The 22,981-nt window shown below is 49.5% G+C and overlaps 9 protein-coding genes across 9 annotated transcripts; 5 read left to right on the top strand and 4 right to left on the bottom strand.

The window, feature by feature from the left end:
* Window positions 1-266: 266 nt before the first annotated feature.
* Window positions 267-509, top strand: N7515_003880 (uncharacterized protein; the record flags this gene model as incomplete). The annotated part of the gene is made up of 1 exon (XM_056664624.1): window positions 267-509. The coding sequence occupies one exon, from the start codon at window positions 267-269 to the stop codon at window positions 507-509; it is 243 nt and encodes an 80-aa protein (XP_056523681.1).
* A 1,216-nt stretch (window positions 510-1,725) lies between these two features.
* N7515_003879 (uncharacterized protein) lies at window positions 1,726-3,116 on the bottom strand (the record flags this gene model as incomplete). The annotated part of the gene is made up of 2 exons (XM_056664623.1): window positions 1,726-2,187; window positions 3,096-3,116. The coding sequence occupies 2 exons, from the start codon at window positions 3,114-3,116 to the stop codon at window positions 1,726-1,728; spliced, it is 483 nt and encodes a 160-aa protein (XP_056523680.1).
* A 269-nt stretch (window positions 3,117-3,385) lies between these two features.
* On the top strand, window positions 3,386-4,178 carry N7515_003878 (uncharacterized protein; the record flags this gene model as incomplete). The annotated part of the gene is made up of 2 exons (XM_056664622.1): window positions 3,386-3,703; window positions 3,761-4,178. Coding segments are annotated over 2 exons (651 nt in total), but the record flags the coding sequence as incomplete, so codon positions are not given.
* A 712-nt stretch (window positions 4,179-4,890) lies between these two features.
* Window positions 4,891-7,203, bottom strand: N7515_003877 (uncharacterized protein; the record flags this gene model as incomplete). Its single annotated transcript, XM_056664621.1, has 13 exons — window positions 4,891-5,366; window positions 5,418-5,520; window positions 5,579-5,658; window positions 5,713-5,759; window positions 5,812-5,840; window positions 5,901-5,918; window positions 6,058-6,088; window positions 6,137-6,155; window positions 6,216-6,276; window positions 6,334-6,369; window positions 6,428-6,671; window positions 6,735-6,905; window positions 6,965-7,203. The coding sequence occupies 13 exons, from the start codon at window positions 7,201-7,203 to the stop codon at window positions 4,891-4,893; spliced, it is 1,554 nt and encodes a 517-aa protein (XP_056523678.1).
* Window positions 7,204-7,637: 434 nt separating this feature from the next.
* Window positions 7,638-7,853, bottom strand: N7515_003876 (uncharacterized protein; the record flags this gene model as incomplete). Its single annotated transcript, XM_056664620.1, has 1 exon — window positions 7,638-7,853. The coding sequence occupies one exon, from the start codon at window positions 7,851-7,853 to the stop codon at window positions 7,638-7,640; it is 216 nt and encodes a 71-aa protein (XP_056523677.1).
* Window positions 7,854-12,774: 4,921 nt separating this feature from the next.
* Window positions 12,775-13,347, top strand: N7515_003875 (uncharacterized protein; the record flags this gene model as incomplete). Its single annotated transcript, XM_056664619.1, has 1 exon — window positions 12,775-13,347. One exon carries the CDS (start codon window positions 12,775-12,777, stop codon window positions 13,345-13,347), a length of 573 nt encoding a protein of 190 aa, XP_056523676.1.
* Window positions 13,348-13,761: 414 nt separating this feature from the next.
* On the bottom strand, window positions 13,762-15,363 carry N7515_003874 (putative MFS maltose permease; the record flags this gene model as incomplete). The annotated part of the gene is made up of 1 exon (XM_056664618.1): window positions 13,762-15,363. One exon carries the CDS (start codon window positions 15,361-15,363, stop codon window positions 13,762-13,764), a length of 1,602 nt encoding a protein of 533 aa, XP_056523675.1.
* A 530-nt stretch (window positions 15,364-15,893) lies between these two features.
* N7515_003873 (glycoside hydrolase family 13 protein) lies at window positions 15,894-17,762 on the top strand (the record flags this gene model as incomplete). The annotated part of the gene is made up of 3 exons (XM_056664617.1): window positions 15,894-15,971; window positions 16,030-16,450; window positions 16,507-17,762. The coding sequence occupies 3 exons, from the start codon at window positions 15,894-15,896 to the stop codon at window positions 17,760-17,762; spliced, it is 1,755 nt and encodes a 584-aa protein (XP_056523674.1).
* An 814-nt stretch (window positions 17,763-18,576) lies between these two features.
* On the top strand, window positions 18,577-21,869 carry N7515_003872 (uncharacterized protein; the record flags this gene model as incomplete). The annotated part of the gene is made up of 7 exons (XM_056664616.1): window positions 18,577-18,758; window positions 18,827-19,052; window positions 19,114-19,366; window positions 19,471-19,516; window positions 19,572-19,906; window positions 19,967-20,621; window positions 20,672-21,869. 7 exons carry the CDS (start codon window positions 18,577-18,579, stop codon window positions 21,867-21,869), a joined length of 2,895 nt encoding a protein of 964 aa, XP_056523673.1.
* Between the last annotated feature and the right edge of the window lie 1,112 nt (window positions 21,870-22,981).

The following is a 22,981-nucleotide window of genomic DNA, read 5'->3' as shown; positions in this document are numbered from 1 at the left end:
TGGCCTTTCGTCTGTTTTCGGACTGTTCTTGCTTTCTGCATATACTTTGATACCTTCTTCTTCGATTTCCGCTGGTATCAAGCTGAATGACTAACATTGCTCCGGTTATATAGCTGCGAAATTGCTCCGACCGTCCGATCATGTTCCCGGACGACCCGGTCGACCCCAGATGGTATGCGTTTATCAAGGGGTGTTTTCGGAGACCCGGTTTATTTTCGTCCGCCACTCGTAACGAGAAGGCGTCATGGCCTGAACAATGAGCAGCAATGATCACCTCTCCCAGCGCGGCCCATGTGGGCCAGGCGTTGACTCAGACTCTTCTGAGTATTGAGAGGCGGCTGGATGCGCTGGAGCGCTGGGAGGAGAAACGAGAGCGATGGGAGGAGGAATTGGAGCGCCGGGTGGAGGTACTGGAGGCACGGGAGCACCGGGTAGCCCAGTTCGAGACCCTGTTCGGCCTGAATGGCCTCGAACACGACCCGGTCGACGACGAGACTTATCCCGGCTAATTACGCCCCAAGGCCCCCAACAGGCCTAGCCTTGCTGTTTTTGGTTTTTTTTTTTTTTTTTTTGGGTTTTCTGGCTGATAGTGCTCTGTAGGTATTGCAGCGCCCTTGGTTCTTGAAATACCCTGGGGTTCCTCTTTGCTTCGTCTGCATCGGCTGCATCATCGCTTGGCTGTCCGGCTCTGTCGTCATTCTCGTCAAGTGGGGTTAACACATGTCCTCCGTGAGATGAGGTGGCGTGTGATCACACACCAAAAGAACTTGAAGCTGGCAAGCTGCAGTTGCTCTGCTTCGAGCAATCCTTTCGTGCTCTCTTGGTGAGACGTACCATCGCACCTTGAGTGTACTGTGTTGCGGAGGTGCAAACTACTAGGCCTCGACCCACGCCTATCAGGCCGCGGGTGAAGGGGGGTGGTTGCCAGATCCTTCAAGCGGGATTTTCGTGATTTCTGGGCGAAGCTATTCGCCTGGTATCCGAGGTAGAAGAAGGAATTAAAAGAATCCGCGAATGCAGTTCTGTCAGGAATGGAGGATTCCATGATTCCATCTGGTGCCTGGCGTTTGTGCTCCACCCCTCGGCGGATCAACTCTTCTCCGTGTGGTGTCGGCACCCAAACCCCTGGCCCTGGCCCCGGCCCCCTGGGGCCCTGAATCCCTTTTCGTTAGATAGCAAGAATCAGTGTCGTTATTCTCATTCATTGGATTGATCTTCTAGCCTGGACAGTCTTTAGTTCTCTGTTCTGCTGTCCTTGGTATCATTACACAGCCCCATTTCGCTGTTGTACCCATTCTTTCACAGCCCCGGTTTAGGCTGTCATAGTACGGAGCCTAGGTTTATGGTGAAGCTAAGCAGTTATTACTGATGAGTAGGTAGGTAGTGATCTATCTACTACAAATGAGAGTACATCACTATAGTTAACTATAGTGAGATGATATTGCATATTACTAATTTTCTGCCTAGCAATAAAACGACCCTCCTGGCTCCAGGTCCCTCTGGACCATCTCTAACTCTTCCATAACTGGATCACAATAACCCAACTTTCCAATACCAACGTACGCCCCATACAAATAAGCCATAGCCTGGCACCTCTCACTGCTGAGACAAGTTGAGAGCAGGCTATCTTCACGCTCGACCGATCTTACCATTTCGATATACGCTTCTCGCTCACGCCACTTTTCTCGTAGTTCCTCATCCAACGGCTGCCCATCTCGGTCATATTTAGGTCTCAGGGAGGCCGAAGGAGACGGGCATGAATGCAAGGATTTCGGGGAACATGATGAGCTCATAGGGAACCGTAAATGCGCCTTCCCAGTCAATGATTCCCGTTACCTCGAAGCTATTCTCATTGACCATGATGTTACTATGATAAAAGTCATCATGTGCCAGAGGGAATGGCCCTTCACTGCACACGGACAGCCGGCTAGCTATCGCTTTGACCTGCGAAGGCAAGTTCTCGATAATTGCAATCATCTGTTCCGCTGAGATTGGACCTCTCTGCATCATGCTTGTGATCGTCTCTTTGTCCCACTTAAACTTCATGGTATCGGCCCATGCCTCGAAGAACGCGGTTGCTGTGTCGAATGGGCCACCGATTCCCGGTAAGGGGCCACACTCGTATCCACCCTCGCGGTTCCGGATAATCATCCCGATTTTTGGGAGCCGTAAGGCTGTCAACTGGACCTACATTGTGAGGTGAGCGGCACTTCCCCTAGCAGGGGCCCATCTTTTCATCAATTCCTCGAGCCAGTGGCACGGGATCGGAGAAGGGATCTTTGTGGCTCGTTACCAGCCTATTGTTCAGGTTCTTGTTCCTACTCCGTATATAGCATGAAGATTTTCAGCGGTCTTTCGTAGTGTCAACATTTGTTTCTTGGATGACGTAGGGAGATCCCGACCGACGCGTCGCGCGTCGCGCGGTCGCGCCTCGCTGGAACGACCCACTTCCGCTTTTCGGAGATGGGACTAGGTAGCGCCCTCCGTGTCCAAGGTCTTGGGAAATCTCTAGTTATACATGGAGAGCATTTAGTCTATACACAGTATAAGGCGGAGAACTTAAAAGCTTGTGAGCACGTATAAACTGAGTCACGCCTAACAATCACTTTCTTGCTGGCACTATCGACGGCAAATATGATGGACTCCAGTTGAGTCTGACTCATAGCGCATTCTTCTCATTGACCAAGCCATAGGCATACAAAGCCTTATGCTTGGAACGCGGTCTCCTTCCAGGAATCGACAGGCAGCCATGGCAAGGACTCGGCTGAAGGAACGAGCCCGTCTCAGTCAGACTATTCCAACTTCCCCTCGTTAGGGGTCAAAAGTCAAGACCCCCCGCCAATCGTCGTTTTCCCACCCCACACGCTCCACACATGAGCTTGGTGGAAGTCTTCGGGAAGTCTTCACCAACATGGGATTTATGAACCCCAGGTGACTACAGACTGGATGCGATGATCTTTTTTGTTTCTCGATGGCTCGGAGTCCCTTTGACTTTTGAGACCTGACTCGTGAGAGTGCTGAAAGCCCATTCGACACCGGCAAGGGACTGCATGGAAGTGAATCAAGATGTTCACGGCTTTGTTTCGCGAACGAACCTCTCCGCAACAATCGTCCATGGTGGATGATCTGCGCTTGGCCTCTTTGATTAGGCCAAGGGTACTCACTGTATTCAATTAGCTACATTTCCCTTCTAATCCATGTCTTGGGCTGTATACCGAGGAGGGGAGGAAGGAGGAGCAGCTGCACGCCTTGCATCTCGCCGTCCTCAACATCTAGTTCAAACTGGAGGGATCGTTGAACGTCCTCCACACTCAACGTGGTGATAGCAACCGTCGGAAACTTGGTTTCGGAGGCGTCAATCTGATTCGGGCCCGTTAAATACAAGGGCGAGGCCGTTAAGTTATCAGGATACCCATCTTACGCCCTGTGGTACGGAGACGAAGAGGAAGCCGCTTCGAATGTTATCGTGGCCCAAAATCAGAGGTTTAGGGCGTCCGAAAAGGGAATTCTATTTCTAGAAGTACTAGGATATTTGGGTGAGTATGCTATATCACGTATCATACTAGACTGCTTTCAAGCTAACTTGGTCGAAGGTTTCATTTATCACCATCGCAAAAATGCAAACAAGGAAAATTGCCCGTTGTATGGGGTTGCAACAGACTCGCGAGTCTTTCACTTTGTTAGACTAGATGATGAATCCTCGGTATGCTTATTCAATAAGTGTCTCTTGATTGAAGGTGCTTGTTCTAATGCAATCTAGTTTGTCACCTCAACACTCGATTCTCAGGCGGATCTAGAAAAAGCCTTCAGTTTATTGGTTTATGTATTGAAGGAGGCCATGATTGTGCCATCGACACGACCGCAAGAGCCATCCACGCAATCCGATCGAGCTCAACAATCTGCCGAGTCACTCATCCCGGCTGGGTCTTCTCTTAGACGGAAGTTGGACAGGAGAATACATTATCAGAGGCTGAAAGAGGCTGCAAATGACTCGGATGAGCCCCTTGAGTTCGACTCAATCGATGATGAGTATATCTGGCAAGACTTTTCTGAAGGTGAGAGCTCTTTAGATGAATACTTCGATGGTGAATAATGTTTGGAAACTCGCCGCTGGAATTGCTTCCAGAGAAAGCTTTACTCTTTGATTATTTGCTAAACTTGGTCAACGTACCTACGGTTCCATGGGGATACGGGTAGTGGCCAGCTGATCCGGAGCAGACTAGATAGCTCCCTTCTTTGCTTGCTCTCCTCTTCTTATTCCTTCGCCCGTCTGTTTTGCTAGTATCGGATTAATCTACTGCTTTATGAAGTGCTCCATTGTAGACTCTATTCTGCTATCATAGATAAGACAGTCAAGAGTCTGACTCTTGACTGTCTTGTTGTTTCTAAGGATGAGTCACATGTTCATGCAAGATTTGGTGGCTTTGGGTTACAACATTGGAAGAAGTATCATGGAAGCCCGGTAGTGGAAATATGACCGGATGGAAGCTCTAATCCCTACACTCTACGGCTGTATATACTTCCATCGTTTAGGAGCTTATTAAGGGGAAGTCTATTGGATAATTGAATATCACGCGAATAGGCGCCCATGGGCCATGGTGGACTTTGATATCGGATAAGTATGGCCGCCTGTTCAGGCAGAAATGGGCTCCCTGGATCATCGAATCATGATGCGAGCCGGGCTGCCGAACTTGAGGCTTTTACCAATACTATACCCTTATGAAAGCATTGCAAAGGTCCATTTCATTTCTCCAAGGTAAGAGATAAACACAAAAAGAAACACAGGGACAGGAGGCTGAGTGATCCTCAAGGAGATCAAATCTCCCTTGGTAAATTCCCTTTGGAAAACTGAAAAACGGAAAAGTTGAAAAATTGAAAAGCTGCAAATGCCTATTTGCCCTCCCGCGTAGACTGAGTGTCCTTTTCGGTCGAAGAAGACCGCTGGGCGCGTCGTCTCTGGGCCCAAGAGCGAATGTGTCGTCCCCAAGAGCGGTAGCCTAAGCGTGCGGCCAACCTCCCTGAGGGGGAGGCAGGAGCAACGGTCTGGGACGCAGAAGCAACGTTCTGGAACAATGACTGGGCCGTAGAGGGGAGCGGATCGCGCTCCGCTCCAGCCAATGGGGGATCAAAACGGATGTGCCCAGGCAAAGATCGTCCCACAGAGGGGCGCATGGTTGGATTGCCCTCCCTGGTTGTGGAGAAATCCGCTGTGATACTCTGGGGCAATGATCCTGCAGCGGGATAACGGGCAATACGATCAGATGCGCGAGGAAGGATCATCTGAGATGAGTGGTGCACATTCGACCGGTTCCAGGTGTGTGGTGGCGCAACTGTATCTTGGCTTTGAGATTCATTGTTATCCACACCTGTGAAAAAGGTCAGATCCATTTTTTGGGCCAAGAGACAGGAGCTCTTACCTTGCTGGGTGGTGCTGGTGAGGGCGCCACGCAGGGACCTGGCGGCGTCTGGGCGAGGAAAAGGTGCCTGCGATCCTGCAAAGCGACCGCTAGTAAAGAACACCTGCAGTCAGTCAGTATTGCCGCTTGAAGGGGACTAGAGAGGCATTCGTTGATCGTACCTTGGGTTGCTCCTCAGGAGGTCGGGTCATAACTGAGTTCTGGTGGCATGAGTTCACCAGATCTTCCTTTCCTTGAACCACTGTTGAATCCTATCAGATACCCATACCTGATTATCACGACTGGGGGCACGTACCGGCATAGCAGAATTTCACTGACTCCTCCGCAGATTGACAGCCGGGCCTATAATGGTTAACAAGCGGGTATGTCACTGCTAAATGCAAGAGAAAGATACCATTTTTTGCCCTCTAGCGCAAGGTGGAGCTAAGGGGAACCGGTCAGCGAGATGTCAAGGTATCACAACCTAGGCAGAGGATAACTCACGCGAATAATGTGCAACGGCTATGAATCGCGTTAGTTAATGGTCGTGAAAAGGCAATATTGGGATTGAAAAGACACAAAATCGGAGGATCGGCAGAGATGGTGGCAAAGAGAGGGGATCAAATGGGAACAAATGGGATCGAATCGAATGAATACTTACATCCACGAAGTTGACAAATGCGTAACCGAAACTAGAAGAGTGAGTATTCGCAAGAGATCGTTGGGAACACGAAGCTTACTTGAGGCGCGATCGCCTTCCTGCTAAAGATTAGTTTCCAATTCAAATGAATCGTTCAAGGAGTGTTCACTTGCCTATACGCAAGAACAAGAAATCGTATGCTCCACGACTAGTTAGATTCAAGACTTCGATCACTTGGTTCTATGGGGGGATTGTATTAGCATCCACAAGATCTGACAGAGATCGGATCTGACTTACGCAATCAAGGAATCTCGGAATGTTCTGAATCATGATCTGTGACGATGCATTATGTGAGATGTTGTCATATAATAGAGGAAGGGAGTTAACTGACCGTGGTACGTTGGTCGATTCCATGCAAGATTCGTTCGAGGCTGATTGTCCGCCCCTTGGAGTCCACCGTGTCCTCCTCACTGATGGTCGGCAAAGTCTCAACCCCACTGCTGTTGCTGTGGTGAACCCTCACAGGGGCGCAGCCGGGTGAGAAGGGAATTGGCGTCGGGCTTGTCATTGCCTGCTGCTCCGTGGGCCAAGGCCACCGCGACAGGTACCGTTCCATGAAATCCGGCCACGATTCACTGCCGCAGAAAAATTAACAACGATGCTTTATATAGGTTCACCAATGTTGATGAGTGACTTACTCGACACCAGGGAAGACTTCCTCGTCAGCGGAAGCCTCCAGACGCGAAGGCTGTGAGGCTTTTGTCGAGTCAAGCAAAACCACATCCGCAGACGGCGAGCCTTGGGTTGAGGCGCCCCCTTGCGAACGCACATGGGATTGGTCGGCCATGATCTCTAGTGAAACAAGATCACTAGGTAAATCCGACGTTATGAAAATGGAAATGATGAAAAAAAAGCGGAACGGACAGACACAAAGGACAGAGAGATGAAGGAACAAGGAAGATACACGAGAGAAGAGGATGAAAAGGAAAGAAGATCTTGCAGAAGCACAGAGATCTTGACAATAATGAACAAACGGCTTGTGGCCGACGACGGCGACGACGGCGCCGCAACGGGCGACATAATCGATTGGACATTGTCGGATATCAAGTCGACGCCGTCGGCGATGTTGGATGTGAGCAACGGCACTTGCGGAGATACATTGCACATGTAGCACCCAGGTGGATGCCGCCGACGACTTGCGGAGGCTGTCCGCTACTAGGTACCAAGGGCTCGCTCCACTGGTATTGGGAATGCATACCACTGGCTCCTGGAGACTGACTGTTCATCGTGCTTCTGCAAGATCTTCAAAGATCTTCTTTCCTTTTCGTGCATATTCCTTTTTCCTTGATGTCTCTGTTCTTTGTCTCTGTCCTTTCCGTATTTTTTTTCCATCATTCTCATTTTCATACCGCCGGATTCACCTAGTGATCTTGTTTCACTAGACATCATGGCCGAACAATCCCATGTGCGTTCGCAGGGGGCCGCCTCAACCCAAGGCTCCCCGTCTGCGGATGTGGTTTTGCTTGACTCGACAAAAGCCTCACAGCCTTCGCGTCTGGAGGCTTCCGCTGACGAGGAAGTCTTCCCTGCTGTCCAGTAAATCACTCATCAACATTGGTGAATATATATAAAGCATCGTTGTCAATGTTTCTGCGGCAGTGAATCGTGGCCAGAGTTCGTGGAATGGTACCTGTCGCGTTGGCCTTGGCCCACGGAGCAGCAGGCAACGACAAGCCCGACGCCAATTCCCTTCTCACCCAGCTGCGCCCCTTCCACTTCGCGAAGCCGCCACCAACCCCAATACCACCCCTCGCCATTTTTACTGAACAGGAAATCGTACCTGCTGTCGCGTAGGTAAGTCACTCATCGACATTCGGGCGTGAATATATAGGTATGAAGCATTGTTGAAGGTTGGTGTTTCTGCGGCAGTCAATCGTAGGTGGGACGGGAGGATTACATGGAATGGTACCAGTCGCGGTGGCGGTGGCCCACGCCGCAAGAGGCAACAGCAAGCCCCTTCATCAACTTCCTTTGCATATGGACGATCGACAAGCTGGGGATGGGGATGGTTAACTTTGTAAACTCTTTCATTGTCAACAATGATCTTTGGCAGTATATGGATTGTCAAATCGAGCAGACCCGGAGGGTAGATAACGCAATGATGTGTAGGTATAATGCAGTAAAAGTCGGAGGTATGCAGATGCATGGAATTTTGGAAGTGAAGAAGGCCTCTAAACAATACGATGGGTGTCAATAGCGCTAGCAGTGGCGCTATTAGGCTTATGGACTAGCGTAGATGTCTATTTGCACGTGGTTAGGATATCTAACCACGTGGTAGTTACACGTGCGAATAGGCGTTTACGGTAGTTCATAAATAGAATAGCGCCACTGCTAGCGCACTTGACACCCATGGGGTTAAGAGGCGTTATTCACTTCCAAAATTTCTTCCATCTGCAATTCTGCATACCTCTCACTTTCACAGATGATATTGCATTATCTGGCCTCTGAGCCTGCTTGAGTTTCAGTTGAGTCGTTGACGATCCCTGTAATGCCAAAGATCAATGCTGATAATGAATAGGATTCCACAGATAGTCATCCTCAGCTTGTCTTAGCACTGCGCATTATCCATACTTGGGCCATTGAGCCAATGTTATATCTGTGGATGATTGAAGCCAAGCCTGGTTCAATTCGGCCGGGCCAGATGCAATTTTTCAGAAGCTTGAAGAAACATGAGGGTGCAGGGAGCGGCAACATGTTCAAACAAGTATGTATTGGGTCACATGCACCACGTGACCCTAATCCGCCACCACTCACCAGTTGGCAGTTACACTATTCCGACCAAGCCTGGGCTGTATGATCTCTTGTTAGTAGTCGAGCCATAGCCACATTCTTCTGGAGGTTAAACATGATCAAGGGAATAGATCGAAGATAAGATGTCACCTGGTAATGAGTTCGAGGGTATTCGACCTTTTGAGGCAGTATCGCGCTGTTTTATCAATCAATCCCACAGCCATCGCTCTTTCCCCACAATGGACGTGCGAATAGGCCTCGTTTTGCATTGATATAGAGGCTCGTGACCGAACGTGATCAAAGGCTCGTGACCGATCGTCTATCGAAGCTATTTAACTCTTTGTCCTGGTGCCTCTTCTCCTTTCATTCCTGATCTTTCCAACCATCTTTGGTTCTCTCTTTGGCCATCCTTTCTCGCGTTTTCTCGCGTTTTATCTTCATTGACACCATCATTGACACCATCCATCTTCTTCCCTGTTCATAGAAGGTTGGAAGCACGCGTCACTACAAACTAACCGCGTTCATTCAACATACCTGCCTCCAGTGTGAAATGTAAGACATCGAATTACATGGAATTCACTCCTCCCCATCTCCACGCGTCTTCCCTTGGGAGTTAAGACTGACATATCCAGACCAACCACGGGGAATTCCAGCACCTGCTGCTGCTCCTGCGCCAGTTGCTCATCCGTCGGCCATCATAGGAGTACCACATCGATGCCCACACGATCTTTCAGCTCCGGGCTGAGTTCAATCCCTGCTGCCGCCTTCCTGCTGAAAAGGTACGATCAACAAATGCCTTTCCAGTGTTCTTCAAGCCGCAATACTGACTGTCTGCAGCTATTCCATACCAGCGATTCTTTGGTAGGATTGAAGAAATCCATTCCTAACAGAAAGACTGTCGCCCCAAGGCTGCGGCGTAAGCTGCGTCACTCGGCCAGCAGCACCAGGACCATCGGTATGACAGCGGATCTCCTTGATGCAGATGCTGATGAGCGAGCGGTGCACCCTTAGCCTTGCATCCCTCAACAGAACCAGCCTGTATCGCCGTAGTCTGCTCTTTTGCTTCAATATCTAAGAAGCCCAAAGCAGCTCCGGCCAAGTCACATAAAGCAACACGCTCCTCGACACCTCCATCGGCACAAAGAGAACACTCGACCCCTCCAAGTCACCGACGCCACCACATGTGGTCCTGCGTATCGCACCGAAAATCCCCCTTTGACTTCGACATTCAAGCTCAGACTTTCCCCTCTTTATGCCTGCAGCTGCTCCCTCCCCCTCCCCGGAAATCCAGAATGGTGACAAGATCCTCCCTGGACCGTTTCCATACCCGGTAACGCGAGGGTCATCGGTATGATAGCGGGCCTCCTTGATGCCAAGGCTGAGGAGTCATGACTGTGCGGTGCACACTTGGCTCTGCATCCCCCAACAGGGTAGCACTCGGTCATCTGAGCAGGTAGGCGTTTTCTGGGTCTCGAAGAAACGCTACTCTTCCGGCACGACACAGCCGTTGGCTGCACCGTCCTGCATACCACACCGACAATCTCCCTTTGATTTCGACATCCATTCGGCCAGCAGCATCGCCCAGCCAGGTAAGGGCTCCTGTCTTCTGGCCCAAAAAATGAATTCAACCTTTTTCACAGGTGTCAATATTGATGCGACTCTTGCGGCACGACACGGAAGTTCGCCGATATCGTATCGGGAACAACCCTTGCGGAGAGCGTCACAGGGCAGCAGTGGTGGGTTTGAGTCATGGCCGGACACAACTGGACAACGAATCGTGTTCCCTATCATTCTGTGGGGGGGTCATTGCCCCAGAATCTTATAGCGGGTGTTCAATTTTCCAGTACTCGCAAGATATGAACATTTGAGGATGGGAATGCTCTTGATGCTTATTTCTATTTGTTCAAAGAGAGTTTTACGGTGGGACAATTTGGTCTCGATGAGGGCCACTCAGCCTTTTGTCCCCGCACAGTATTGTCTTTTCGCGTTTGTATAGGTTTTAGCTTATTGAATGAATGATCCTTTGCAATGCTTTCATAAGGGTATTATTGGTAAAGCCTCAAGTTCGGCAGCCCGGCTCACATAATGACTCGGTGATGTCGAAGCATATGTAGACCCAAGCTCTTCATTCCAAAGGACATTGTCTCGCCTAAGTTCTTCCATGTATTATCCCCGTGGCCTTTGACTTTCTTGTTCGATTTGTGAATCTAACGCCGTACTCGCCTCCCCTAGATACCATGACTCCATGAGCATACGAAATGATCCGAAGGCCTACCCAAACTGAGTATATTGCCTAATCCAACGATAGTGAAGCTGTTCATAGATTCGAGATTTGAGGACACGATGATGATACCCCTAACAGGATGACTGCCCGAAAGTGTAGAATCGAAGCTGATCATCCAAACATCCGTCCTCCTTTTGCCTTATTATACTCTGTACACATTAGAAACAAGACTTTCCGACCTGTCCATAGAGGAGTAGGAAAGAAATAACCCCATTTGCACCCGCTGATATCTCGACTAGACCGCCGTCACTTCGTGCTCGGACACTGCCACGTTTGCCCCGGGCCTATGTGTAAACGGAGGAATGCAGGAATGGAGCTACATCAAGAGAAGCCAGTGCCTCTGGCGAGACACTTTGGAAACCAAACCAGCCTTGGGAAACAGCCTGTCTTTGTATGAATGTCCAAAGAACAGCCTACAACCGGCGAATTGCGCCACTGAAAGCTCGAATTCTATGCCGACGTGAACTAGTCCATTTAGGAGAATGCATTCATTCCAGCAAACAGCCAATGTTATATCTGTGAATGATTGAAGCCAAATCTGATTCAATTCAGCCGGGACAGATGCAATCATTCAGAAGCTGGAGGAAACATCAAACATGAGGGTGCAGGGAGCGGGCTGCGGTGCAACATCATAACATGTTCAAACAAGTATTGGGTCACATGCACCACGTGACCCTAATCCGCCACCACTCACCAGTTGGCAGTTACACTATCCCTTCGACCAAACCTGGGCTGTATGATCTCTCGTTAGTAGTCGTCTAGTCGAGCCATAGCCACATTCTTCTGGAGGTTAGACATGATCAATGGAATAGATTGAAGATAAGATGTCACCTGGTAATGAGTTCGAGAGTATTCGACCTTTTGAGGCAGTATCGCGCTGTTTTATCAATCAATCCCACAGCCATCGCCCTTTCCCCAAAATGGACGTGCGAATAGCCTCGTTTTCCATTGCTATGGAGGCTCGTGACCCAACGTGATCAAAGGCTCATGACCGAACGTGATCAAAGGATCGTGACCGATCGTCGCTCGAAGCTATTTAACTCTCTGTCCTGGCGCCTCTTCTCCTTTCATTCTTGAACTTTCCAACCATCGTTGGTTCTCTCTTTGGCCATCCTTTCTCCCATTTTCTAGCGTTTTATCTTCATTGGCACCATCCATCTTCTTCCCTGTTCTTGTGGCTTGCAGATGAAACTCTCTACAGAGTCTTTTGACAGTGAGGCGCTCATTCCAATTTTGTCCCCGCAGAAGGTTGGAAGCACGCGTCACTCAACCAAACTCACCGCATTTATTCAACATACCTACCTCCAGTGTGAAATGTAAGACAGCGAATTACATGGAATCCACTCTTCCCCATCTCCACGCCTCTTCACTTGGGAGTTAAGACTGACATATCTAGACCAACCACGGGAAATGGGAGTACCACATCGACGCCCACACGATCTTCCAGCTCCGGGCTGAGTTCAAGCCCTTCTGCTGCCTTCCCGCTGAACTGCGCGTCATATGTGGACCAGAACATTTTGACCAGGAGTCAGAACACGACAGATGCCAGCACTGCTTGCCAATAGCCAACTGCTAGCTCGATGTATCCTGTTTCTCAAAGCCACAGGTAGAAACAGACTTTCTGGGAGGTAGTCCGGTATATGACGAAGGGACAAAAGGCGAACATGAAGCTCCAAGCCGTCGATGGGTATTGGCGCAATCTCCAAATCAATGATGATGGCACGAAAGTCGAAGTTGTGCAGTGGATCCAACGGATCCACGACCGTGTGCAGCCTGCCGTCGTCAACAAGGGTGTCCCCGCCGACGCGTTGCTGAAGCGGTCCAATGCCCCGAAGATGCTCAGAGAGCAGATGAGCGACGACTTCGGAATGCTGCCAATCCAACTCCAACAGCAGCCGAAGGAGGGGGCCACATACGGCCTCTATGACCTCTATCGTGCCCTTTGCGGTGCCTTTCCCGGGCAGTGGGGTCTGTCGGAAGCCAAACCGCGTCGCTCGCGAGCTGCGCGGGCGCAGGTACCAACACCAGCAGCTCCAGCCGCAATCAGTGCCACGGCCCCCGCAACCAACAATGTCAACCCCGCTGAGGGCACCGAGGTCCCCGCGGCAGGCAGCGAGTTCCTCGCTGTCCCGACGAGCTTTATCAGGCAACTGCTCCAAGAGACCCTCGTCCGCCACGAGGGAGGAATAGAGGCGATGGATGCGCACATAGAGGCGCTGACGGGCCGGGTGTCATAACTGGAGAACCAGATCAGGCAGGCTGGCGCCGTGCCCAAGCCCCCTTGGCAGCACCAGCCTGAAAATCCATACGAGACGCCCCAATAGTGGCAAGGACCTTCCACCGAAGGGAACTGAAGAGCCGGGTGAGGATTGGTCTTATTTTGCCCTGTTGCTTCTTCTTTGCAGCTAGTGAATTGCAATGTTTTCTTCGGAGGTTCGTCCATGACGATGTCATTCGACTATTATTTTCCAGTCTGTAATATTCGACGTAGCCTACATTCATATGAGGACATCAGTAGGTGGGATATTATCGAGGCTAAGTACTGGGATCTTAGATTGTTATGTGCAATGGTACAAGTGTGTAGGAATATCAACACAGAGGTTTGATTTGGCGAAAAATTACATGCTCTGTCACTTGACCTCCAGTAATCATTAATCCTTGTCTACATGCGCCTCATGCACTTCCGTAGCGTCTCCCTCGTATGGATCCACCATTGTTGTTGCGAATTTTCGAGCCGGAACCCCACGCTCAAAGAGCAGATCCAGTTCCTCGTACGTGCGGCCCTTCGGCTCAGGAAGACGGAAGAATGCCCAAACCAACGAGGCGAGACATGTTCCAGCCCAGAAGTATGCGCACCGTGCACCCCAGTTCCAAGCCGTGGAGTTGAGCTGGTAGTTGGTCAGAATGTTGACGACAATGTTGCTAATATTGTACAGAGAGCGCGCGAGAACGATAGTCTTCGCCTTGAGGCGCGTTGATGATAGCTCAGTGACGAGGGAGTATGTGATCGGGCCGACAGTGAAGTCATAGCAAAATGTGAAAATAATGAGCATCACTCCGATGGCCCACTTTGCTGAGTTGTTGTCTCCCGGAGCAAAGGACAAAGAGCCCGTGATGATGAGGAGTAGGAATAGACAAGCAAGACCTGAGACGTGGATGGTTCGCCGGCCTGCATAGGTCATCAAGAACCATGATCCAATTGTACCTATGACGCCCAGGCCATATTGTCCTAGAGACAGATTGAAGGATTGCACAGTAGGTAAACCAGCCTGGACGCAAAAGTAGGCAAAGTACCCCATCAGGTTCTGACCGCACAGAGTCTGCACTAACCAGACGACACAGACCACCTCTGTTCGACGAAGATTCGTTCCCTTGAAGCAATCCCAGTATGTGGTTCCACTAGAAAGTGACTTCTCCAGCTCATTTGTATGTTGAATCATGGCAATCGTTTCATCGGGGTCGAAGTTGGGGTCATGAGACGACGTCAAGCGCTGTAGCGCTCGTCGCGCTCCTTGTACATTACCCTGGCGCACATGCCACCAAGGCGACTCGGGTGCAAACAGACAACCGATCATGATTGGAATAGGCCACACCCACTGCACACCAAATGGAATGCGCCAGGCCCATTGATCATCGCGGGAGATCGAGCCGCGGTTGACGCCAACAGCCACGAATTGGCCAAACACCCAGCACATGTTGATAAATGTTGTTAGGTATGGCCGCAGGACGACCGGACAGACTTCGGAGGCATAGGCAGCCGGTAAAGTCTGAAAGATACCCCACGGGATACCTGCGAGAATCTCCGCTGCCAGCAACATTTGCACATTAACGGCGAAGAAAAAGATAAAGATGACCGCTGTGATCGCGACCAGGGAACAGATCATTGTCCGCCGATATCCCAGACGTTCGGAGACCAGACCGTTGATCAGAAGTCCGATGACTTCACCGCAGCGTGCGCCGTTGGAAAGGCCGGATTGCCAGGATGCTGGAACAGCCCATTTTCCCGGAGCTGTCTCCACTCCGAACTTTTGGTTGAAAGCAGGCGATGCGTACATTGAGCTCAGTAGCGCGAGATCGTATCCTTCCATAATCAAGGTGGATGAGAGCAACACTGACCAACCGACGGCTTTCGGGTATAGTCGAAGGGCCTGCCAAAGGGTCATGGACTGCTCCTTCTTAGCAGCCCGTTTGCCCTCGGTCAGGACGGGGGATTGTTTGGCATCCATTCCGGTGCTGTCATCGATTGACACCATTTGGATGACCGGGATGTATTCTTCGAGGGGTATAAAGTTGCAGGTATGGATGATTCGTAGCAAAAGAGAATCTTGAATTGAGACCTGATCAATGTGATAGTAATAGGCCTTTGGCAATCCGATATTGAGGCATTATGAAGCTGTTGAACTCGGGGAAGACGCGGCATTTATACACGAAAGTCCTCAAAGCGACAAAAAGGCATAACCCGGTCCAGGTACATGGCTGATCCGGGGAAATGCACACGCGCTGTCAACTTGCACCCGAGAATTTGGAGAAAACTGGGGAAATTAGATTGTGGGGTCTAACTACGACCAAATTGGCCAATCAGCAAGTCTGAAACGAGTCCCCGGCGGCAAGCCGGTCGTTAGTCGGTCGCTAGTCGGGGCTGCAGTTCGGAGGCTTGGCGGGTCAGGAGCTGTCCCCAGCATATCCCCGCATTTGCCGACCGACTTGGTCCCGGACATAATGAGAAGGTATAAGAGGGGCGTCGGCAGCTGAAAAGAAAAGGTTCAAAGGTTGTCAAGCCACCATGTCACCACACGCGATTCAAGACAAATCAGTTCCGACGGGGACGAATAACTGGTGGAAAGAGGCCACTGTGTATCAGGTTAGTTCAGGAACTCAAACACTTTCCTGAATAAATCACTGAAGTATTGGGAATGTAGGTATACCCGGCTTCATTTTACGACTCCAACGGCGATGGCTGGGGTGATATCCCAGGTGTGGTCGAGAAGGTCCCCTATCTCCAGTCGCTAGGTGTTGATGTTGTGTGGCTGTCGCCGATGTACGACTCTCCAATGCACGACATGGGTTATGACATCTCCGACTATGAGAAGGTACTGCCTGCATATGGAACTGTACAAGATGTAGAGAATCTGGTTGAAGCTTGTCATTCGCGAGGCATGAAACTTATTCTCGATCTTGTGGTCAACCACACCAGTGACCAGCACGCTTGGTTCCAGGAGAGTCGGAGCAGCAAAGACAACCCAAAGCGCGACTGGTACTTCTGGCGCCCGCCCCGATATGACGAGGATGGAAACAGGATGCCGCCTAGTAACTATAGGGGTTATTTTGCCGGAAGCACGTGTAAGTTGCTATATCCCCACGGCCAGATGCTTTGACCTAATGAGACTTTGTTGTAGGGACTTGGGACGAGACAACAGAAGAATACTATCTACATCTTTACGCCAAAGAGCAGCCTGATCTCAATTGGGACAACAAAGCCACGCGTGAAGCTATCTATAACAGTGCGGTTCGGTTCTGGTTGGACAAAGGGGTGGATGGTTTCCGAGTCGACACAGTGAACAAGTACAGCAAACACACGGACTTCCCCGACGCCCCCATCACAGATCCAAAAAGCTACATTCAGCCCGCCATCGAAATGTGGTGCAATGGACCCCGGATCCACGAGTTCATCCGTGAGATGTACGATGAATCATTTGCTCCTTACGGGGATGTGATGACCGTTGGCGAACTGGCCAATACGCCAGACCCGAAGAATGTGCTCGAGTATGTGGGCGCCTCGGCCAAGGAGCTGAGCATGGTCTTCCATCTGGATATTGGACACATTGGCATGGGGCCCAGTCTGGAGGAGAAATACATCTTTACGCCGTGGAAGCTGACAAAGATGAAATCCATTGTGGAGAAATGGCAATCTTTCATTGAAGGAACCGATGGCTGGACCACAGCCTTTTGCGAGAATCATGACAACGGACGTTCTGTCTCCCGCTTTGGTTCGGATGCACCTGAGTTCCGAGAGATATCTGCCAAAATGCTCGCTCTGATGATGGTTAGCATGACTGGAACTCTGTTCATATACCAGGGCCAGGAAATTGGTATGATCAACGCCCCTCGTGAATGGCCAATCGAGGAATACAAGGACATCGAAGGACTAGGGTACTACCGAGAGGCAGAGCGACGGGTTGCTAGCGGTGTTGACCCTACACGCAAAGATCGTATCATGGACGGTCTTCGGACATTGGCTCGTGATCATTCCAGGCTGCCTATGCAATGGGATGACTCTGCCCACGCTGGATTCACTACGGGAAAACCATGGATGCGTGCTCATGATCTTTACAATGAGATCAACGTGAAGAAGCAAGAGAATGAGTCGTCGAGTGTGCTGTCGTTCTGGAAAGATGTTTTGCGACTGAGGAAAGACCACCGTGACTTGTTCATCCACGGTGCATTCGAAGTCCTTGACTATGAGAACCAAGAGACATTCTGCTTTGTGAAATCAAGGGGTGAGAAGCGGGCATTGATCGTGCTGAACTTCACTACTAACCCCCAGACTTTCACACAAGCGGACAAGACTGCGGGTATGAAGTTGCTTGTGGGCAACTATCCCAGTTCATCTTTGGAGACCCTAGAGCCTTTCGAAGGGCGGATTTACATTTGAACCTTCTTTCAATTAGACCTTCCATAGAGAGATAGTTGTATAGATCAACCTACGTGGACATCTCTTTTCGCGTTTCAGAGCCTCCTATCAGTATCTATATTATACCAATCATGGAACCGTGTTACTTTCCTACGGCTACCTGCAGCACGGAAGTATGTAGTGTAATATGTCCCTATATAGACAGGATAAAGTCTGCCGGGTGGGGCCTTTCCTATCTGGGCTGCCGCCGCTTTATGAGGGCGCTCAGGCTCAGGATCAGTGAGTAGATGTCAGCACGGGCTCAGACTCAGTGAGCATGCTCAAGTTCGGTCACGTGTACGATGACTAATCCGCGACGTGCTCAGTGAGTGCTCAGTGACCACTTGGGTATGCTCAGTGCGTGCTCCGAGATCGCCCAGTGAGTGCTCAGTGAGTGCTCAGTGATACCTTAGAAACGCTCAGTGAGCACCCCTGATTTGTGTAACTCAGTCTAGACCTTACCCAATAGAGACAGGCCCCACAGAGCCATTTATTCTGTGATGGTTAGTGCGTTGACGATATTTGGGCTGCCCTCGTTTTCTGGAGGATCCCTTGCCCCCAAAATAACGCGTCATGTCTATCAGGCAGAAATAAGATGGCGAAGGCCATCCGATTAGGGATAGTCCAATCAAACTTCCCTGTCTTTTTTCAGTACGGCGGCCGACTTGAGCTCGAAGCCTCAGCTATATAAGGACAACATGTCCCCATGAACCAGCTCTCTCATCATCTCATCCAAATCATTTCATTTCACTACCTAACCGCTTCTACAGCTAGCATCCGAGCAAGGTTCATTACTATGGAGCGAATGGACTTCTTCGCCAGACGCGATGAGATAACCAAGGAAAGGTGCCGTCTACTACGAGAAAAGAATGGATACGTCCCCGGGGCCCATAGGGAGGAAGACAGCATCCGAAATAAAGACAAGAAGCTCGACAAGACCAAGAAAATACACCAAGAGAAGCTGGACCTCTGGCTCGAGTACGTTGACGGACCCGCGAGTTCTTGGAGGAAGCTGACTTCTCTCCTAGCTTCACAGCAGATCCAAGCAATAAGTTCAAACATTACAAAGCTGTTCCCGGATGTTCCCCTCCGAGCCATGATGTGGTTAAGGAATTCATTCGCTGGTGTGTGAGTTCTGCTACAGGCAGACTCAGCGAAGGCAAACAGCCAACTGTTAGAACTGTCAAAGCGTGGGCGGAACGATTCTTTGGGGGATTCAAAGAGAGCACCAAAACGGAGGTACCCCAGAAGGATAGAAAAGAAGTATATGATGTGGGTTCTTTATTTCTCTGTCAACAACACATCACTAACTCTACTCTTCCATGAAATGCAGTGGATAAAAAATACATTGACAGCAGAGGGCATTGTCGTGGACCAGAAAAAGCAGAAGTACAACTTCAAGAGGGATGACTTTTTGAAAGTTGTCGCCTCAATTTGGCAAGCTGATCATCAAAAGTTTATTCCCGGGCTGACAAAGGTCCTCATACTATTTGCTCTTCAATTATACCTTTTCACGGGGGCAAGAGTCGGAACTTTTATGCCTTCTGATGAGGATAAACACTACAAAGGCCTTCGATACGAAGTATGTATGAACCGTCTCTGAAGTTCATTTTGTTCTAATTTTGTAACCTGGACATCAAGTTGGTTCTATTTCCTTCATCCACCGCTCCATGGGAGGTTGGATGGAGAGTCAACCAGAAATGGCTCAAGAATAATCGTGGTGAAAAGTACACAGTGTAAGGATTCAAAAATATTGGTTCTTTCTTTCCAGTTCTATTAACATGTTCTCAGGTTCGGAATCGGTATCCGTGACAGCAACAAACCTCAATTCGCATCTGGCCAACTTCTCCTCGCACTCGCACTTGCACATGGCGCGCTTTTTGGTATAGAGACTGTTTCAGATTTGGAAGAATTTGATCTATCGAATGGAGAGATCCCATTAGAATGGAAGGAAAGTTTTAAGACGAAACCGATTTTCCGGAATGTCACAGCCGACGGGCCTCAAGAAATTCCTCTTACGAACAAAGAGTTTTCCTCCTACCTACACCAGATCTTTGATGCAGCTGGCTACAGTGAACACCCGACAATACACTGTTTGCGAAGGAACCTGGCCAAGGAGGTCGAAGGTAAGCAAAAATGAACATCAATACAACTGAGCATGATCCGGTGGTTGACGCCCAATACAGCAAGGTATGGCTCTGCGCCCGTCTCACAAATCCTGGCGCATCGGGATCCAAAAACATTTCCAGATCACTATCAAGCCCATTGCTCCTCTATAGACACAGTCTCGGCTGTTCTTGATGAGAAAGGTGAAACGAAACACATTGAGTACTTCCAGGGCTACACTCAATTTTGTGTGCCTGGTCTTCCTGTTAATTTGCCTGCTCACATCGAGGAAAGCATTTTGATGCTACCTGAAATGGTGGAACTGAGAAGCCGCATCGGAGATCTCAGAAAGTGCAATAATCAGACGGATCTTCGGGACGCGAAGCTGCGTTACAGGAACGCATTGGTTCGGCAACGCCGGTTTGAACTCAAAAGGTATCAAACTTCTTGGGTACAGGCGAGAAGGGATCAAAAAATTCTCAACCGTGGCAAAGAGCAGCCGGTCTCAGTGACAAATGATGTTTGTATACGTGCTCAGAGTTTGATCATGCCTGAAATTGCGCGAATCGCAACAGCGATGTCCCGAACCACTGAGTTGTCCTTTGAAGAGAAAATCATGTTCGTCAAAGACTTACAGACTCAATGCTTCCGCGATTTTGATGTGGTCTACCTTCCCAATGAAAGTCCAATTCATAGTGCCTGTCCGGCGAAAGCCTGCCAGGTCATCATTACAAGGTAAGTGGATCTTCGGCCGTGATTATGCAGCCTCTGACAGATTCAATCAGCTTAAAAAAAAGTGAACGAAGCACTCACATCCATGCATGCGTTCGAAGCGAGAAGGCAGCTGATTTCCAAGTCTCGGAGTCACAAATGCGCTTTTGTTACGAATGTATGGAGTGGTGCTTGTTAAGTGAATGGCGAGATCACTGCAATGCTCATCTCCAGTCGTGGGAAACTCAACACTGTGAAGTTATTATATATCGTCACACAGTAATCCGCCCCGGCTACTGTCCCTTGTGCCTGTGGAATGCGTATCTTCCCGCGGAAGAACGATTGGATTATTGGCTGAAAAGTGGCAACCTGAGGCAACACATCGAAGAACAGCACATGTGTCGGCTCCAGTGGCCTACAACAAAGCCAGTATGCGGTTGTGCCCAAGAATTCGACAATGAGCGTGACCTTCGACATCATTTGCACGACATCCACGGGCTCAACAAAGCTATTTGGTCTAGTCCAAAGCTTCCGAGGAAGAGAAAGCGTGCCTTCAAGACGGAGCTGGAAGCACAAAGATCTTCGACAGAGCTAGAGGAGGAGCGACCCAAAAGGTTGCGCTTTTACCCTCATCCGCCTCCGCGTCACGAACAGCAGCCAGACCAGATATTTGTGCCCATTTCTGCATCGCTTTCGTACGTTGAGGAACATCCCGAACGATATTACTGTTCGGAACTCAGTGATACTCCAAGTGAAAGCAGTAGAAGTAGCGCAGCTGCATCATACTTTCCCGCAGCAGATTCTTCACTCAGCTCCCCGCCAACAACTCCCGGTCTTGAAGTCATTGACCCTCGGATCCTCAAGCCAATTGAACTTCGCATGGGAGATGATTGCGAGCCTTACAACCAAGCAACTGTTCAGCTGGACCCGCCCGATCTCTCTATGGACGAGCTGGCGGCAAAGAACGAACCCTACACTTGCCAAAAGCTGTCTAAACGATCTAGCAAAGATTGTGCTGGCAAAGAAGCAAATGAAAGGCCAGGCAAGGCTTTACGACCAGATTCTCTCATCTCCCCCAGCAATCAAAGGCCGAAGCTTAGGCGTGAGGAGTACCATCATATGCAGGCAGAATCCGACGACAAAACCCTTTCTGGTAATCAAGCCTGTGTCTCGCTCACTCGAGTCAAGCCAAGATCACAGTCACCGCTCAATAATCTGGGTGATCTGAGTACTCGCAAGCTCCGTCAGAAGCTTAATACAAGAGAAAAATGAAAGCTGCTAGAGCTCAAGGCCAAAAATCTGACCTTGAGGCAGATTGGGCTCCACTTTGTAGACATAGATACGGCCTTTCTGCGACAGGCTTGGAAGGATTTAGAACTTCCTCAGCGATGCACCAGATCAGGGTCTAATCGGATGGTCCGTCGGAGATATGCTCGCTAATTGGTTTATGTAACTCGAGCACTACGCTGTGTGTCAATTGTAGTCTATTTGTACATAATTTACTTTTCATAAATAATAGAGACTCAACTCTTCAACATACCTCTGTCTTCTAAGGTCACAATGTCAGTACCCAAGACTCCAGCGAAAGGTATTTGTCGCTAGCGAAAACCAAAAAAATGAAAGATCTTTGTTACATCCTCCAGAGTCAGAATTACTGGGAATACCTTCTGTCAGACAGTAAGCCGTCATTCGTGCTAGACTTAAAGCTGAAGATGTTCGCTGCGTAAAATCGTTATGATAGTGAGTGTGAACACAGCGTGTTCTGGCGAAAACCGATTACAGCGGGCATATCACAAATCAAAACACCGTTACATTACTAGTACATCGTTGCACCGCCACACTTGACATGGCTTGGCTCATGAAGTATTTTATCCAATGTAAGGTAACGTAACTGTTATGTTTTCGTTTGTATGATACAAAATAATCTAAGGCGTGATCTACTTACTGCCATCGAGCTTTTCATATTCTTGATATTCTTCCGAGACCACGAAAAAAATCGAATTGTCGTCGTTATCATTACTTCGATATTAATAGAATCAGAGGAGCTAGAGGAAAGTTTCTTATCCAAGATCCGACAAAAGCATATCGGTCAGTGCCAGCCTGTCCCGAATATTCTTTCATACATTGAGAGCAGGTTAATTATAGGTGCCCAATGAAAGGTGCTTTAAATATTTCCTATTGGGGCTATCCAAGGGTCGGTTCCTGGGAGCAAGCGATGACCCATTTTGCCTGTGTGACGGTTCATGGATGCTTGGGTTTTACCACTACGCCATCTGGCCAAAAAGGCACAATGTTTGGTCAGCGACCAAACAGCCAAGCTACTATATATGCTCGATCTCTGACAGCCTGTTCATGAGCTCCTGGAAGCACCCTTGGTTTGTTCC

This window comes from Penicillium bovifimosum (assembly GCF_028826915.1).
Source record: "Penicillium bovifimosum strain IBT 22155 chromosome Unknown utg000003l_segment0_segment0, whole genome shotgun sequence".
Taxonomy (NCBI): domain Eukaryota; kingdom Fungi; phylum Ascomycota; class Eurotiomycetes; order Eurotiales; family Aspergillaceae; genus Penicillium; species Penicillium bovifimosum.
This window is presented reverse-complemented; position numbering and strand designations above follow the sequence as displayed.